Below are 19,157 nucleotides of genomic sequence, written 5' to 3'. Positions count from 1 at the left end.
AAATTCTATACAGTACAACAAAGAACTGACATTCATTAAACTATACCACATCCACAGATCTGTAAATGCCCTATTCATTTCTAATCTTTGAAATTGACTTCACCTCCTTAGCACAGAAATGCAATCTTAAGGATATATCTATACACCTGCAAATTGTATAGGATAAGTCACAAAACTAAACCATGAATAGCTTTACTGTGTGGAAAGTTATAATATATGTATATTTTGTTCTAATTAATTTTTTTCGTGTCTTACTAGGGTATGAGAGGATATTTTGGAGAGAAAGGAGAACAAGGACCAAAAGGACCAAAAGGGGACCCAGTAAATAATTTTCCATTACTATATTTTAGAAAGTTGTGTGAGCATGTAGTACCTCTCTTCTATGTTTACACACAAAAAAAAAACAAATGCAACACTATGATAATAAAAGATTCTTCTAAAATTATATAGAGGTCAGAAAGCAGGGAATGAAGACTGCATGTATAATGTAGAATGTAATGAGACATTGACATATAAATAAATAAAACAGTATAAATCCCAGCCTTTATATTACCTTTCCCCTGCTTATCAGTATAGTTAACGTTTTCAGCTTGTAACAAAAGACAAAAAAGCTGACATATCATTGTCAACAGATATGCACCCTCCTTGTGTAATCCCAATAAAGACTGAACTAGGCTGAATAGTCCGTATTGCATGTTAAAGGGGAAATGGCACATCCCAGGATCATTAGCTGAGTCTTTGAGATACATTTAAAGATAATGTAGTATCACATGGAAAAAAGGTTAAAACAAAGTTATAGGTGATATTCACTGTTTTATTCAATTTCGTTCAATGTTCAATTCCAGAGATGTAACAGTTACCCTTTGAATACATGCATCAAAGAAGAATTTCATATAGTTCTGCACAATGAGCCAACAGCTTTAGAGATAGTGAAAATTAAAACAAAATATAAAACAGATAGTTAAATGCTAAGAGTATACTGTTGTGATATAAATCTTCTCTATTTAATAGAAATGTACTTAAGAAGGAGGTGGGTGGGAGTGGTGCTTTGGATGTCCTTGATTATGGTTACATGTAACAATAAGATGGACAAAAATAAAGTTTGATAGTGTAATTAGAGATGTCCTGAATAGTTCACTGGCGAATAGTTCCTGGCGAACATAGCTTGTTCGCGTTCGCCACGGATGGCGAACATATGCGATGTTCGGTCCGCCCCCTATTCGTCATCATTGAGTAAACTTTGACCCTGTACCTCACAGTCAGCAGACACATTCCAGCCAATCAGCAGCAGACCCTCCCTCCCAGACCCTCCCACCTCCTGGACAGCATCCATTTTAGATTCATTCGGAAGCTGCATTCTTTTTTTTTTTTGTTTGTATTTTTATTTTATTTTTTTAGACAGAAGTGTGTTATATTTGACCATGCTAGGCTGAACGTGCATATATCATGGCTAGTTGCACTGAGGGTATGAGTATATATCAGTACATTGTTGTGAAAGATGGCTGTCATGTTTAGGGTGTAGCTTGCACGTTATCAACTGTGTATTTATATCAGCAGCTCCACCACTAGTTATAAATCAAGTGTGAGTCGCCCCATGAGATGAGACTAGTGAATAACATAATATATGAACGGTTAAGGTAAAGGCATGTAAGGAACTACGACAATAAACTCTTTAGGAGGTGATATAATGACATGTTTAAATGCTTGCTACTTTACGATTAGTTAATGTGCAGAGAGCAGTTCATGTGATGAAAGGCATGGTGTGGAGGATCAGCTATAGTGGGACATGCTTGGCAGGTTGCTGTTTACTGCTTGTGCTCATCTGATCCCTTCTGAGCGCCAGGTGCAGACCCTGGGAGTCCCTGATACCTGGAACAACAAAGGCAAGTCTCTGGCTGAGTGCCGGGTTCGCGGCTTGAGGTGGTGGAAGCTTGTTTTGTCGGGTGGTCGGATCTGTCCCGGTGGTGCTTCACGTCCGGTGCGGGATTGTGGTGGCTTAAGGTGGAGGCGAGTGCTTGACGTGGGGCAGGCTCTGCATTTCTGTTTGTGCCTCCGGTCCCGTCTTCGACGCCTTTTGCGTTGCTGGATTTTAATGGGGACTGCTTCGCTTAGCTGTGATGGAGCTTGTTGGGGCTGTGGTGGAGCTTGTTGGGGCTTCCTGCTTGTTATTTGCTTCCAAAATTGATTAAAGAGTCTGTCCAGCTTAGACTCAATATCCTGCCATGCTTTGCTGGTACCAGGAGGACACGCGGATGCCGCCATATTGGGAGAGTCGCAGATGAGTATGTCAGCCTGGGCGGCTGTGCTCTGTGCGTCCATTAGCTCCAGACAGCCTCTCAGGGGTGGACTGGGATAACCCCCATCAGTCCGAGGGGGGGGGGGGGTCACGGAGCTCCTGCTGGGAAGTAGCTGCTCCTGGGCATCCCAGGATCAGGAGATCAGCCGCTTTTCCCGCCCGGTGAGCACCAGGCCACACTTGCCACGCGGAGGTAAGTAAGACTCTGTCGAGTTGCTGACCGCTATTAAGCATGTCGGGTCGGTCAGGTAGGAGCAACATTGCTGGGTCATCCCCTTCTGGGGTGAAATTCGCTTGTTGATAGCTGCTTAAAGTGAGATATTGAGGGAGCTCACACGAAGTGCGTCTTTCCTCCATGACAGCTAGGCCCCGCCCCCCCGGAAGCTGCATTCTTAGTGAGAGGAGGGACAGTGTAGCTGCTGCTGATTTAATAGGGAAATCGATAGCTAGGCTATTCAGTGTATTCAGTGTCCACTACAGTCCTGAAGGACTCATCTGATCTCTGCTGTAAGGACAGCACCCCAAAAAGCCCTTTTTAGGGCTAGAACGTCAGTCTGCTTTTTTTTTCTTTTTTTTTTCGGTGTAATCTAATTGCAGTTGCCTGCCTGCCAGCGTGTGTGTCAGGCTCACAGCATATACTGTGCCCACTTGCCCAGTGCCACCACTCATATCTGGTGTCACAACAAAACTTTTTTGACTGTAATATAATAGCAGTCAGTTTCCTTCACACGTGTGCGTTTCAGGGCCTGCCAGGGCACAGTGTCACACCAGTGCAACTCATATCTGGTGTAACAGTAGTGTACATTTAAAAAAAAAAAAAAAAAAAACTAGAAATTTGACTGTGAAATAATAGCAGTCAGTTTCCTTCACACGTGTGCGTTTCAGGGCCTGCCAGGGCACAGTGTAACACCAGTGCAACTCATATCTGGTGTAACAGTAGTGTACATTTAAAAAAAACAAAAAAAAAAAACTAGAAATTTGACTGTGAAATAATAGCAGTCAGTTTCCTTCACACGTGTGCGTTTCAGGGCCTGCCAGGGCACAGTGTAACACCAGTGCAACTCATATCTGGTGTAACAGTAGTGTACATTTAAAAAAAAAAAAAAAATTTGACTGTAATAGATTGAATAGCAGTTAGTTGTCTGCAAGTGTGTGTGTCAGGCCTACAGCGTCTACTCTGCCAACTTCTGCCAGTGCACAGTGCCACTCATATCTGTTGTCACAGTAGCTTGCACGCATAGTACCACTAATCGAAAAAAAAAAAAATGACAGGCAGAGGCAGGCCACCCCGCAGGGGCCGTCGTGGTCGTGGTGCTGTGATTCCCTTTGGCCCTAGAATAATGCCCAATGTTCAGAGGCCACGTACCCGGAACTCGAAAAGTTCTGAGGACATAGTTGACTTGTTAACACAGGACACCCAATCTTCTACAGCTTCCGCTCGGAACCATGACGCACCATCCTCCTCCAGCTTAGCTTCGGGCACCTCTCAAGTAACCACTCACCTGCCTGCCGCCACCACCAACACTAGCACCACAGCCGCTTCACTTGATCTGTCAGAGGAGTTATTTACACATCAGTTGGAAGAAATGAGTGATGCGCAACCATTATTGCCAGAGGATGTAGATAACAGGGATATGTCTCAGTCAGGCAGCATTACACACATGGACGTACGGTGTGATGATGATGATGTTGTACCCGCTGCTGCTTCCTTTGCTGAGTTGTCAGATACAAGTGAAGCGGTTGATGATGACGATGCGTCCGTGGATGTCACGTGGGTGCCCGCTAGAAGAGAAGAAGAACAGGGGGAAAGTTCAGATGGGGAGACAGAGAGGAGGAGGAGACGAGTTGGAAGCAGGGGGAGGTTGTTGCAAGGAGCTAGTGGCACAGTCAGACAGCATACATCGGCACCCGGGGTCCGCCAGACAGCACGCCAATCAACGCATGCTGTTGCCACCACCAGAATGCCATCATTGCAGAGCTCAGCAGTGTGGCATTTTTTTGGTGTGTCTGCCTCTGACAACAGCGATGCCATTTGCAATCTGTGCCAAAAGAAACTGAGTCATGGGAAGTCCAACACCCACCTAGGTACAACTGCTTTGCGAAGGCACATGATCGCACATCACAAACACCTATGGGATCAACACATGAGTACAAGCAGCACACAAACTCAAAGCCGCCATCCTCCTCCTGGTCCAGCATCTTCAGCCACGTCAACCACTGCTGTCCTCCTTGCCCCCTCTCAACCATCCGCCACTCCGTCTCTCGCCTTGAGCAGTTCCTGCTCATCTGCCCACAGTCAGGTGTCTGTCAAGGACATGTTTAACGCAGAGAGGCAATGCAGAGAGAGGAGTCTGAAGAAGAGGAGTCAGAGGAGGAAGGTGGCTTTGAGGAGGTGGAAGACCAAACACAGCAGGCGTCCCAGGGGGCTTGTTGTCACCTTTCGGGGACCCTTGGTGTTGTACGTGGCTGGGTGGAGGAAGAGAGACCTTCAATGACATCAGTGAGGACAAGGAACGGGACATGGCTAGCTTGGTATCCAACCTTGTGCAAATGGGGAGTTTGCGGTTTTGCAAATGGACTGTTTGCGTTTTTTTGCAGTGCGTTAAATGGGCAGTTTGGTCTGTCACTGTGAAGCGGGCGTTACCCTTACACTACCTGATCGATACAACATCATACCTGATGTTTTAAAGCACGTTATTCCAAACAATTTAGGAATGTTAGGTGATTTATGCCCTTTATGGATTAAAACCAGACTCTGCATCAACTATGTAATTTTCCATGGGAGTTTTGCCATGGATCCCCCTCGCAATGCCACAGTCCAGGTGTTAGTCCCCTTGAAACAACTTTTCCATCACTATTGTGGCCAGAAAGAGTCCCTGTGGGTTTTAAAATTCGCCTGCCTATTGAAGTCTATGGCGGTTCGCCCGGTTCGCCCGTTCGCAAACATTTGCGGAAATTCGCGCTCGCCGTTCGCGAACGGAAAATTTTATGTTCGCGACATCTATAAGTGTAATATGTTGTCTCTCACAGGGAAATTAGGAGAAAGAGATGCACTTATACTTTTGAGGAACTATAATGTAGCTCCTACTTTTGCACTTGAGCGGTATAATCCCCACTTGTGGATTTGGAGTGTACTTCTTGGTCCAAATTTGTTCAAGATTTTTAATTGATAAAAATGTATCCCTTGAGATTCCAAAGAATCAACAAAAGCGGGTTTACTTGTATAAATGTATTGAATCAATGAAGATGAATCAAATTAATCTTTTTTAAGTATTTAATTAAGTATTTATTAAGAAAAATTGTGGCAAAAATGTATGACATGTTATGTTGTCTTTTTGTAAAAATTGGAAATTCAACAATTCCATTTGTACTGTTGAAACAATAACATTAAATATGATTACTGCCTTTCATTTATATTAATAAAATCATCAGAGGTAAACGCTTTTCTTCCATATGTGAAGTCAAAGAATTTCATTAGTTTTAATTAGATTAATCCCTTAAGGATGGAGGCAATTTTCCAAGTTCTGAACCAAAACAAACTTAGGATTTGTGTTATGTGTTTGTACCACCATAATTTAAGGACTTCTCTTTAAGGGCCTCCACATATATTATATATTATTTTTAAAAGATGGAAAGGACTTCCATTTCATATCCTATATGTATACCTAGCACAAGATTAAGTGTGAATAAAATGTAAAAAATTGGAAAAATAATAGAGACAAATGCCTTTTTATAATGTTTTCACATCCAGTTCAACTAAAGAAAAAGAGCTCAAAATAGATTCCTCAATCAGAATTGACATCAGAATTGATGATCACAGCCAATCACAATGTTTTCCCATAGGAACACATTGTCAATTCTACTGATCCCAGCCAAGGAGGCGGGGTGGTAGCAGAGCCGAACGCTGCCCTGTCCAATCAGCATCTCCTCATAGATGTGCATTGAATCAGTGTAGTGCGTGGAGACACAATGTGCAGCACTGCCCCAGGAAGCACCCCCAGTGGTCGTCTGAGGCATAGCCACTAGAGGTCTTCCTGGCTCAAAAAGCCTGCAGGGACATACTATACTCACCAGAACAACTACATTAAGCTGTAGTTGTTCCGGTGACTATAGTATCCCTTTAATTATTGGTAATTTGTTAACTACCGATACCAACCCCCACCTAACATTATACTAACCCTATGCTTACGCTAATGCTGACTGTATACGTACCCTAAACCTAAAGCTATACCTAAGCCTAAAACAGCATTAACCCAAGCCCAGCATTAATATATAGGTGCTGAAAGCAGGTGCCATCTACAGGAAATGCGCCTTTTAGCAGGTGCCTACTCTCCCTAAAGGGAAAATCCAGCCCTGATTAAAAACAACCTGGATTTTTATACATATATCACTTAGTAAGTTCATTATAAGTGAGAGATAGTTTGCCTAATTTTATTAATAATGACTGTGATGGACATGCATGTTTCATGTCATGGATGTTGAGCGGCAGTTCTATTCTTTTCTTATCTTATGCAAGCTGGCATGATGGAGGTGGGATTGAAGTGAGCAGTCAATTGATGAGTGACCTGAGAGTACAGCAGGTCTGTCTGTGTGTCTATCTATAAAGGGAACTCATTATATTTCTGGCTAAATGTAGAAAAATTGAAGAAACACCACCTGTCAAGTTTATGTACAGAATTTCTTATGCCTGATTAAACAGGAAATGTCACTAGTTAACTAGATCATGCCACTAAGTCTGTACTATGGAGGAATTCTTGAAGGCAGGTGTTCCTAGGACAACAGGTCCACTTTGGTTTAATCATTACATCTACTAAGAAATAGAAATACACCATCAAGCCTAAAGTCCTGTAAGAGATCCCTCTCTATGTATCTCAAAACAGAATGCACCTGTCGTGGTTGATTATATATTTCTTACCTGTTCTATGTTAAATTTTGTATATATTGTGTATTGATGTTTTTGTATTTTATTGTTCCCTAATGTATCAATACAATGTTTTGTGGAACCAGGACATACTTGAAAACAAAAGAAATCTCAATGTTTCTTTCCTGGTAAAATATTTTATAAATAAATAAATGTTGTTATGCTGAGCTTTTTTTTTTTTTTTTGAGGGTGAATATGGTCCCCACGGACAACCGGGAGAGAGAGGTCCAACTGGTACTCCAGGTTCCCCAGTGAGTAAAAATGCTTGATAAAATAGTAACTGAAGATTAGTTTCTTCTACTACATAGTGGAGAGAAGTGTAATAAATGTCTCCTCATCTCGGCTCCCAATATTAATTTCACTGTTCGCCACTGTTCACCGCTCCCAATATTCGTTTCCCTGTTTAAGTATTCACGAGAGAAGGTTCTTTTAAACACTGGGACAAAAATACTTCATCATTACCTAAAATTAGGGACATTGATGGAATAACCCAGTGTGCAATACAGACATTAAAAACACATTCTACCGATCCAATAAACACTGCAAGTCACTGCAGTTATACTTGGAAATGAAAATTAATGATGAATGTGCTTTGTACCATGTGTCTTAGAAAACACAATAATGGAATAAATAATAGTTGTGCAACAATGCAATTTTGCATTGCTATAGTATTCATAACCCAGTAGAAACTTTATACAAATATATGGATTTTTCAAAAAGATACCCCCTTACATTTATTTTTTTAGTTTTTTTTTTTTTTTGTTAAGTAACATATTTTAAGGGAAAATACTAAATCGGTTTAAACAGTTAGAAAAAAAAATGACAGCATTAGGTAAGATTGTGCAGTGTATTCCATCAAAATGTTCAGTTCTACCCTGCATATACCTTGAACATACAGAGGAAACCATAACCTAAGGATCTTTCCAGCATAGAAAACCATCACCTCTTGCATAGACAATATAGGAGATTAGCAGGGTACTGGGTCAAGTATTGCCCAAATATGTAAACACATATAAAAGTACAAATGCAAAGTTGTTTAAATACATCAGTTGGTATTTTTGTGATACTATACTATAAATGCTAATTATTTTCTTGTTCCAGGGCCCGTCAGGATATCGTGGTGACCCAGGCATAACGGTAGTTACTTTAAGTGCAAGCATATTACGTTTATCTACAAACATGTACACCATCTTTTGGTACAATACACAGGGTATTATGCTCTTTACTTATATATTTATCATTATTGTTATTGTCATAACAGGACTGTGAAATCAAGAGTTATGTTGAAGAAATCTGTGGATGCTGTGGTAAGTAACTTTATCAGTTTTGTATAGATATGCTGCACCTAGAGCTTGTAATGTTTCCAAAATACAATCCAAGCTCAGAGCAGGCAGGAGGCAAGGCAAGCAACATATAGGACAGTGGTCCAAACCAAGTCTGCAGCAGTCCAGATTTTAAGTATAATTTTAGTTCCATTGCAGCGGCAATATTTACAAACCAGGACCATTGGAGTTCCATGAGAATGTGTAAGGATAAACTGGTCTATGCTATTTTATAAGTAAGCACAAGCTCACTCATAATAATCATGATAGACATAAGGGGATTTAGTCAATTTACAGGGAAATATCAAACTTCAAATACAGTGAAAAGGGTGAATTCAGGTAATTAAGGGGACTATGTGTGCTAAATATGATCCCCTTACAGTTTATGTACATGAATTTTTCATCACTACTTTGTAGTTACAAAATTATTTTGTGAAGTCTTAAGATGAATATCTTATATCGTGTTTTTGCAGACTAGCAGCTCCTCAGCTGATAGTCTGTTATTTCCTGTTTAGATCTAACCAGTTTCTGTCTTATAAAAATCATTACATAGTACCATCAGTGTCGACATATTACAGATTTGGATCAATGAAATACTTATAGCCCTGCACACAAACAGATTGATACACAGATCCCAAAAGGGTTAGCTGGTTTAAATCTTAGCTTCTAATAACATGTTTCCGTACAGGAGGAGAAAACATTAGAATCATATTACATTCACTGCTTCTCCATCAACAGCTATACACTAGACGAGAGGGAGTAAATTAGAGTGTATAATACAGATAGTGCAAGGATTGGATTGAACCAAGTCCAACAACTGTCATCAAATCACTTCTTTTTTTTTTTTTTTTTTTTTTAAGTTTCTTGAATTTAATGATACGTAAAGGAACACAATAGTATTAGGAATACAAACATGTATTCCTGACACTATATTTGTAAAAACACAGTTTAGGTCCCCAGCCCCCCTTGCCTACCTTTACAAAGGTAATATACTTACCATTTTCCAGCGCCGTGCCAGTTTCTTCGTGGTTGAACCATCTCAGCCAATCCAATGCTTTCCCAAAAGAAAGCATTGAGACGTTATTGGGCATGCACAGCAAAACACAGAGCTACACCAATCAACATCTCCTCACCAGTGGCGTCGCTAGGGTGGGCCAGAGGGGGCCATGGCCCCCCCTACATCATGCTGTGCCCCCCCTTGTGCCCCCCCAAATGCCAGCAACTTGCTGGCCATGTTCTTACATTCTATTCCCTCGGGCTGTAACAGTGTGTGACAGCCCGAGGGAATGCAGGAGAGAGGAGCTGGAGCAGGGCTGGGGGCTGTCTGTGGCCGGAGAGAGCACTGACAGGCTCCCCGGCACAGGCCCCGCCCCCAAACGAAGCCCCGCCTCCGAAAATAAGCCCCGCCCCCGCCGTTGAGCAGCAGACCATGCTGCTGCTGCTGTGCTGCAATGGAGGCAAAGAGCATCTCAGGTAAGATTACAAAACATTGTAAAACCCCTTACATATACTAGTACTGCTTGTTACTTATGGGAGGTGGGGAGGGTGCCAGGACACTACTACAATCAGGGCCGTCTTTAATATCACTAGGACCCTGGGCAAAACATTTTCTTGGGCCCCACGGGCAAGGCATTTTCTTGGGCCCCATGGGCACCCCCACTCCCTGGCATGCAATTGCACTTTTCACATACATACTTACACAGACATACACATGGACAGACATACTGACACACACACATATATACTGAGAGGCATGCTGACATCACAGACACAAACACACAACCTGACAGACATCCTAACACACAAACACAAAGACATACACTGACAGACATACTGAGATACAACCTACTGACACACATACACAGTCAGACATACTGAGACACACAGACAGACACACATACATACTGACAGACAGAAACACAGACATACTGACAGATTCACACTTTTAAATCTACTCCCTGTTTCCTACAAACGCCCACCGGGTGGCCCTTACTGCATGGGCAACCCAGTGGGCCTCCTTAATGTGTGTCCCCAAGATCCTGTGGATACTTAAAAGATCACTATAGTGTCAGGAAAACAAAGCGGTTTTCCTGACACTATAGTGCCCTGAGGGTGCCCCCACCCTCAGGATCTCCCTCCCGTGGCGATGAAGGGGTTAAACCCCCTTCAGCCACTTACCTTAATCCAGCGCTGGGCTCCCTCGGCACTGGTGACCTCTCCTTCCGTCCAACGTCAGCTTTCCGGTCCAACGTCACTGGAGCTGAATGCGCACGCATTCAAAGCGTCCATAGGAAAGCATTTCTCAATGCTTTCCTATGGACGCTCTGTGCGATGGAGGCAAAATTTGCCTCCAGCGTCGCAGATGCGCCTCTAGTGGTTGCCTCTAGTGGAGGCAGGCTTAACCCCAAATGTAAACATAGCAGATTCTCTGAAACTACTATGTTTGCTTCTGAAGGGTTAAAACCTGAGGGACCTGGCACCCAGAACACTTCATTGAGCTGAAGTGCTCTGGGTGACTATAGTGTCCCTTTAATATCAAGGAAGCTGCAATCCAAACTGGTTTTGGGATGCTTATGGTTGTGTGAGAGTCCCTTACAGCATGTGGCCCTTTAAGTGCAACATATAGCTCTGCATTTAATACTGGAAATGCTTAGAGAGACATTTTGTAAACCTGAGTTAACCCCTTGAGTGCCAGAGACATGCCCAACGTATTGCAAAACATGCATAGGGCTAATGTTTAGTTGCCACCAGATTTCCCCTTTGAATTGCAGACTCCCATGCCAAGCCTAGGGGTGGGCAATGTGTTGTTTTGCTGTTTAATCTGCACTTTTTATTATCTGAACTGAAATCACTGCAGCTGTTTTGCAAATTTTTTTTAACCTGTTCAGTGCTGGAAGCCACTGCAACTAAGTCTACCCATTACATACCCTAAAAGTTCCTGCCAGGCAATGTTTCACCAGGCGTTCTCTTAACCACTAAGTGACAAAGAAACATGTTAACTATTTGTGCACTGCTTGTTATTGTGCAGGGAGCACACTGACACTTGAAGGGTTAAAGCCACTATCAGTAATACTTTGCTTGTATGGAGAAAAGGATATCTACTTTCAAAATGAAAAAAATAAAATAAAAATGTATGTAGAACCTTAAAGGAAGAACAAACACATTGTGATCTATATCCTAAGCAGTTAATTAAAAACAGAGAATGATTTAATTTTTTTTAAAGTTTTGGCCCCAAATATAGCATATTCCAATTTACACATAATCCCAGCTTGAATATTTCAGACTGAAAAATTAGCAAATTAGCTTTTCAGTGAAATTCACTGTTTAGTGAAAATACCCCAAAGTGATTTGTGATGCTTAAAGGTTGCAAACACTGCAATAAAATGGCAATATTATTAAAAATAAATAAAGGACTTGCTCTAAGCAATATATATATATATATATATATATATATATATATATATATATATATATATATATATATATATATATGAATGATCATGAGATGCTTGCCAGAACTGGTAGAGAATTTTGCTTCAGTAATAATAGCATTTATATTTGTTTTAACTCTTAACTTGAGTGTCAGAGAGTGTGAAATGCTTTTCTCAGACACCTGGTACATACAGGGTTAATAGTGACTTGTTTATAAACTGAATATAGGAGGATTATATTAGGAATATTGGTTTTACTGCATGGTACAATAAATACATTTACATGGTCCAAATGTTCTTCCCCCAGCACTACACAATCCTTCTCTTTTCCCCTTTACATAAAATCTTTTTAAATGAAATCCTGATTAAATATGGTGTACATCACTGGGTTCAAAGAGCTGTTACAGTATCCAAACCAGAAGAAAAATTATCAGGGGTGAACAGCTCGTACATATAGCAGAGAGGGTGTATATAAAAAAAGAAAGGGAACCAGCAGATGACAAACACCTGAATGACTACAGACAAGAAAAATGTGAACCTCTTCTCACACTTTTAAGTTTACTCCCCGTTTCCTACCTTGAAGGATTGCTTCCCTGGTGGCCAGAGTGGTGGCTGAGGCTGTTGGGGGTTGCAGACTGGCAGTCTGGACCAGCCCTCCCCCTCTCTGCTTCCCTGGTGTGGTCACTCCCGCGCGGCTCTCTCTGGGAGGAAGTGACTCACGCAGTCACTTCCTCTCATGCTGCCGAAAGGAAAAGGGGCCCGGCCGTGCTGTTAAAGGGCCACAGAGTGCGACCGGGCCCCTGCTTACAAACGCCCACCGGGTGGCCCTTACTGCATGGGCCACCCGGTGGGCCCCTGTGTGCGTTCCCAAGATCAGCATGCACTAGGGGCCCATGGGTGGAGGGCTGGAGGGAGAAAGTTGTTAAGGGCAGCGGGGCCCACGTGGCAGCTGCCTTGGGCCCCCACAGGTAAAAGGGCCCGGGGCAGCTGCCCCGTTTGCCCCGCGTTAAAGACGGCCCTGACTACAATTACTACTAACAATGGTGGTGTGGGGATACTCCTGGAACCATAACCTATGGGGTGTGTTCTTGGTTGTTGTGCTTGTAGGGTTACTTTGTTTACATGTATTTGTAGTCACTAAAATTTTGAAGGGAAGTCCCTATTTCTAAAACTAAGTGATGCACTTGCACTTTATATTAGGTAGGGGTGTATCACATAAATATATGGTACATCTTTGGTGGGTTATTTGGAGTACCCATAGAATGTTTTCAGCTGCTATATAAATACAATGACTCAAATAAGTAATAAGCGCCACATATTTTCACACTAGTTTTAACCGTTTTTGACAGACAGACAGACACACACAGTTACAGACAGTCACACATACACACACAGACAGTTTCCTTTTTCCTTTATGGGTTGGAGGGAGGAACAGGGACAATGCACTCCCTGGTGTCTAGTAGTTGGCCCCTGCTGCACATTTAGCTCTGCCCTGCCACAAATTTAGCTCCACGCCCGTTGCCTTATCTGATCTGGATGGAGAATAATGAAATCTCCTACCTAGGTGCCGTGCGGTCACTCAACACGTGCAACCTGCTTTATGGAGTGCTCTGTGCACCTGCCTTACACCTATCATCAAGGGAGTGTGTGAGCTATGTCGGCCGAATGGTGCCCGTGCTGTCATGCGCCCTGTGTGACCCCACAGCTTGAACATCCCTAAGGCTGGCTCTGACTTTGGTTGGTTATAAGAACCTTTCATTGGAACAAAGTTATTTTGACCAAAGGGAGCCAGGTTTAAGTGTGTGCAAGTGACACCTGCTACATGACGTCACACTCCATGTACACATGAGCATTGCCCCCAGGCTCATTTTAGTTTTAGTTTGGATTAAAGGAACACTCCAAGACCATCTCACTATAGCGTGTTGTAGCAGTTATGGTGCCAGGATTGCAGTGGCACCCCTCATGTAAGGAGTCAAACAATTTTAGAATACTTTGGTTCCTTACCTGGTGTCTGCCAGGGCGCTGCTCCCTTCCTCTACTAAGGGAGGGAGGGCTGGAAACGCCTGCTTAGCAGTTTCCGTTAGCTCTCCTGATCTAAGCGCTGCAATGCAGAGCCAGCTGATTGGCTTAGAGCAATTAGTAAGACCTGAAACTCTGGGCTTAGCTCAGCAACTTGCTGGCCATGTTCTTACATTCTATTCCCTCGGGCTGTAACAGTGTGTGAACGCCCGAGGGAATGCAGGACAGAGGAGCTGGAGCGGTGCTGGGGGCTGTCTGTGGCCGGAGAGAGCACTGACAGGCTCCACGGCACAGGCCCCACCCCCAAACGAAGCTCCGCCTCCCGATCATAAGCCCCGTCCCCGCCGTTGAGCAGCAGACCATGCTGCTGCTGCAAAGGCCAGAAGATGGCTGACCCCCAGCAACAGGTAGGCTTGATGTGCTCAGGTGTGTGTGTGTGTCTGTCTGTCTGTCTGCTAGTGAAGAAGCTTGTGTGTGTGTGTATGGACTCAGCAGTCTGTGTGTGTATGGACTCAGCAGTGTGTGTGTGTGTGTGTATGGACGCACCAGTCTGTATGTGTGTATGGACTCAGCAGTCTGTGTGTGTTTGGACTCAGCAGTCTCTGTGTGTGTGTGTGTGTGTATGGACTCAGCAATCTGTGTGTGTGTTTGTGTGTGTATGGACTCAGCAATGTGTGTGTGTATGGACGTAGCAGTCTGTATGTGTGTATGGACTCAGCAGTCTGTGTGTGTGTCTGTGTGTGTATGGACTCAGCAGCGTGTATGTGTTTATGGACGCAGCAGTGTGTGTGTGTGTTTGGACTCAGCAGTCTGTGTGTGTGTGTTTGGACTCAGCAGTCTCTCTGTTTGTGTGTGTGTGTGTGTATGGACTCAGCAATCTGTGTGTGTGTGTGTGTGTGTGTGTGTAGGGACTCAGCAGTCTCTGTATGTGTGTGTATGTACTCGGCAGTCTGTGTGTGTGTGTGTGTGTATGGACTCAGCAGTCTGTGTGTGTATGAACTCAGCAGTCTGTGTTTGTGTCTGTGTGTATGGACTCAGCAGTCTGTGTGTGTGTATGGACTCAGCAGTCTGTGTGTGTGTATGAACTCAGCAGTCTGTGCTTGTGTCTGTTTGTATGGACTCAGCAGTCTGTGTGTGTAAGGACTCAGCAGTCTGTGTGTGTGTGTATGGACTCAGCAGTCTCTGTGTGTGTGTGTGTATGGACTCAGCAGTCTGTATGTATGTGTATGTACTCAGCAGTCTGTGTGTGTGTGTGTGTGTGTATGGGCTCAGCAGTCTGTGTGTGTGTATGAACTCAGCAGTCCGTGTGTGTGTGTGTGTGAACTTAGCAGTGTGTGTGTACGGACTAAGCAGTCTCTGTGTGTGTGTGTATGGACTCAGCAGTCTGTATGTATGTGTATGTATTTAGCAGTCTGTGTGTGTATGGACTCAGAAGTTTGTGTGTGTGTATGAACTCAGCAGTCTGTGTGTGTGTATGGACTCAGCAGTCTGTGTCTGTGTGTGTATGAACTCAGCAGTGTGTGTACGGACTCAGCAGTCTGTGTGTGTGTGTACGGACTCAGCAGTCTGTGTGTGTGTGTGTGTGTGTGTGGACTCAGCAGTCTATGTGTCTGTGTGTATGGACTCAGCAGTGTGTGTGTGTGTATGGACTCAGCAGTGTGTGTATGGACTCAGCAGTCTGTATATGTGTATGGACTCAGCAGTCTGTCTGTGTGTATGGACTCAGCAGTGTGTGTGTATGGATTTAGCAGTCTGTATGTGTGTATGGACTCAGCAGTGTGTGTGTGTATGCAGGGCCGGCCTTTGGGGTGTGCGAGCTGTGCGGCCGCACAGGGCGCCATGCCAGTAGGGGGCGCCATGCTGCTGACACAGCTCACACATGGCTCCAGTGAAAGCTGTGAGTGAATGCTCCGAGTCAGAGCTCTCCCCTAATGCTGGTCACGCTGCACAGCAAAACCAGCATTATAGGAGTGCTCTGAGCACCCCTCACACAGCACCCGGATTTTATTATCCTCCACTCTGGTGTATTAGAGAGCCGGGGGCGGAGCTACACGACCGGCGGGGGCAGAGCTACACACACTGAACCTTCTGCCTGGTAAGTGAGAGGGGGAAGCAGGAAGGAGTGCTTGCTCCCTCACATAGCTTCACACTGCCCTGCTCCCCCCCACCTACCCACTGGGCTCCTGCTCCCCCCCACCTACCCACTGTGCCCCTGCTCCCCCCTTACCTACCCACTGGGCTCCTGCTCCCACCTACCCACAGTGCCCCTGCTCCCCCCACCTTCCCACTGTGCCCCTGCTCCCCCTTACCTACCCACTGGGCTCCTGCTCCCCCCCACCTACCCACTGTGCCCCTGCTCCCCCTTACCTACCCACTGGGCTCCTGCTCCCACCTACCCACAGTGCCCCTGCGTCCCCCCACCTTCCCACTGTGCCCCTGCTCCCCCCACCTACCCACTGTGCCTCTGCTCCCCCTTACCTACCCACAGTGCCCCTGGTCCCCCCACCTACCCACTGGGCTCCTGCTCCCCCCCACCTACCCACTGGGCCCCTGCTCCCCCCCACCTACCCACAGTGCCCCTGCTCCCCCCCACCCACAGTGCCCCTGCTCCCCCCCACTTACCCACTGGGCTCCTGCTCCCCCCCACCTACCCACTGGGCTCCTGCTCCCCCCCACCTACCCACTGGGCCCCTGCTCCCCCTTACCTACCCACTGGGCCCCTGCTCCCCCTTACCTACCCACTGGGCTCCTGCTCCCACCTAATCACTGTGCCCCTGCTCCCCCCCCACCTACCCACTGCGCCTCTGCTCCCCCTTACCTACCCACTGGGCTCCTGCTCCCACCTACCCACTGTGCCCCTGCTCCCCCCCACCTACCCACTGTGCCCCTGCTCCTCCCACCTACCCACTGTGCCCCTTCTCCTCCCACCTACCCACTGGGCTCCTGCTCCCACCTACCCACTGTGCCCCTGCTCCCCCTTACCTACCCACTGGGCTCCTACTCCCACCTATCACTGTGCCCCTGCTCCCCCCACCTACCCACTGTGCCTCTGCTCCCCCTTACCTACCCACTGGGCTCCTGCTCCCACCTAACCACAGTGCCCCTGCTCCCCCCCACCTTCCCACTGTGCCCCTGCTCCCCCCACCTACACACTGTACCCCTGCTCCCCCTTACCTACCCACTGGGCTCCTGCTCCCCCCCACCTACCCACTGTGCCCCTGCTCCCCCCCACCTACCCACTGGGCTCCTGCTCCCCCCCACCTACCCACTGGGCCCCTGCTCCCACTGGGCCCCTACTCCCCCTTACCTACCCACTGGTCTCCTGCTCCCACCTAATCACTGTGCCCCTGCTCCCCCCACCTACCCACTGCGCCTCTGCTCCCCCTTACCTACCCACTGGGCTCCTGCTCCCACCTACCCACTGTGCCCCTGCTCCCCCCCACCTACCCACAGTGCCCCTGCTCCCCCCACCTACCCACTGTGCCCCTGCTCCTCCCACCTACCCACTGGGCTCCTGCTCCCACCTACCCACTGTGCCCCTGCTCCCCCTTACCTACCCACTGGGCTCCTGCTCCCACCTAATCACTGTGCCCCTGCTCCCCCCCCCACCTACCCACTGTGCCTCTGCTCCCCCTTACCTACCCACTGGGCTCCTGCTCCCACCTAACCACAGTGCCCCTGCTCCCCCCCACCTACACACTGTGCCCCTGCTCACACCTACCCACTGTGCCCCTGCTCCCCCTTACCTACCCACTGTGCCCCTGGGACTGTGTGCAGCACAAATATCACACACATATATGACACAATACAACCATTACAAATATTACACACAACCTACACGCCTATCACACACATATATGACACAATACAACCATTACAAATATTACACACAACCTACACGCCTATCGCACACAGACACCACGCACTCTACATAATATTATTATGCACCTGGTAGAGGCGCCGACCAGATTCTTAGCATACTGAATCACCAGAGATCAAGATCTCAAGGTAACAGGGAATACATTTTTGTTTTTAAATAATTATTACTTTAATAAATATTATATATAAACATAACAAATATTGACACACACTACACATGGATGATGGGGTATGACTGGCGGGGGGGGGGGGGCGCTGTGATGAATTTTCGCACAGGGTGCCTAAAGGCCTAAGGCCGGCCCTGTGTGTATGGACTCAGCAGTGTGTGTGTATGGACTCAGCAGTGTGTGTGTGTATGGACTCAGCAGCGTGTGTGTGTGTATGGACTCAGCAGCGTGTGTGTGTGTGTGGACTCAGCAGCGTGTGTGTAGTGTATGGACTCAGCAGTGTGTGTGTATGGACTCAGCAGTATGTGTGTATGGACTCAGCAGTATGTGTGTATGGACTCAGCAGTGTGTGTATGGACTCAGCAGCGTGTGTGTGTGTATGGACTCAGCAGCGTGTGTGTGTGTATGGACTCAGCAGCGTGTGTGTGTGTGTGGACTCAGCAGCGTGTGTGTAGTGTATGGACTCAGCAGTGTGTGTGTATGGACTCAGCAGTATGTGTGTATGGACTCAGCAGTGTGTGTATGGACTCAGCAGTGTGTGTATGGACTCAGCAGTCTGTATATGTGTATGGACTCAGCAGTGTGTGTGTGTGTATGGACTCAGCAGTGTGTGTGTGTATGGACTCAGCAGTGTGTGTGTGTATGGACTCAGCAGTGTGTGTGTATGGACTCACCAGTGTGTGTGTGTATGGACTCAGTGTGTGTATATGTGTATGGACTCAGCAGTGTGTGTGTATGGATTTAGCAGTCTGTGTGTGTATGGACTCAGCAGTGTGTGTGTGTGTGTGTATGGACTCAGCAGTGTGTGTGTGTGTATGGACTCAGCAGTGTGTGTGTGTGTATGGACTCAGCAGTGTGTATGGACGCAGCAGTCTGTATGTGTTTATAGACTCAGCAGTGTGTGTGTGTATGGACTCAGCAGTGTGTGTGTGTGTGGACTCAGCAGTGTGTGTGTGTATGGACTCAGCAATCTGTGTGTGTGTGTGTGTGTGTGTGTGTGTGTGTGGATTCAGCAGTCTGTATGTATGTGTATGTACTCAGCAGTCTGTGTGTATGTGTGTGTGTATGGACTCAGCAGTCTGTGTGTGTGTGTATGAACTCAGCAGTCTGTGTTTGTGTCTG

The 19,157-nt window shown here is 46.0% G+C and overlaps 1 protein-coding gene across 1 annotated transcript in view; it reads left to right on the top strand.

Annotated features, from left to right (window-relative positions):
* Window positions 1-19,157, top strand: part of LOC134609409 (collagen alpha-2(VI) chain-like) — a 143,926-nt gene that overhangs the window by 87,377 nt on the left and 37,392 nt on the right. Inside the window, exons 22-25 of the mRNA XM_063453089.1 lie at window positions 259-321; window positions 7,406-7,468; window positions 8,319-8,354; window positions 8,479-8,524. Coding sequence (XP_063309159.1) covers window positions 259-321; window positions 7,406-7,468; window positions 8,319-8,354; window positions 8,479-8,524 — 208 coding nt within the window. The remainder of the gene's footprint in view (window positions 1-258; window positions 322-7,405; window positions 7,469-8,318; window positions 8,355-8,478; window positions 8,525-19,157) is intronic.

Source organism: Pelobates fuscus, chromosome 4 (genome assembly GCF_036172605.1).
Source record: "Pelobates fuscus isolate aPelFus1 chromosome 4, aPelFus1.pri, whole genome shotgun sequence".
NCBI classification, from domain to species: Eukaryota; Metazoa; Chordata; class Amphibia; order Anura; family Pelobatidae; genus Pelobates; species Pelobates fuscus.
The sequence above is the reverse complement of the archived record's forward strand: the minus strand, read 5'-3'. Positions and strand labels throughout refer to the sequence as shown.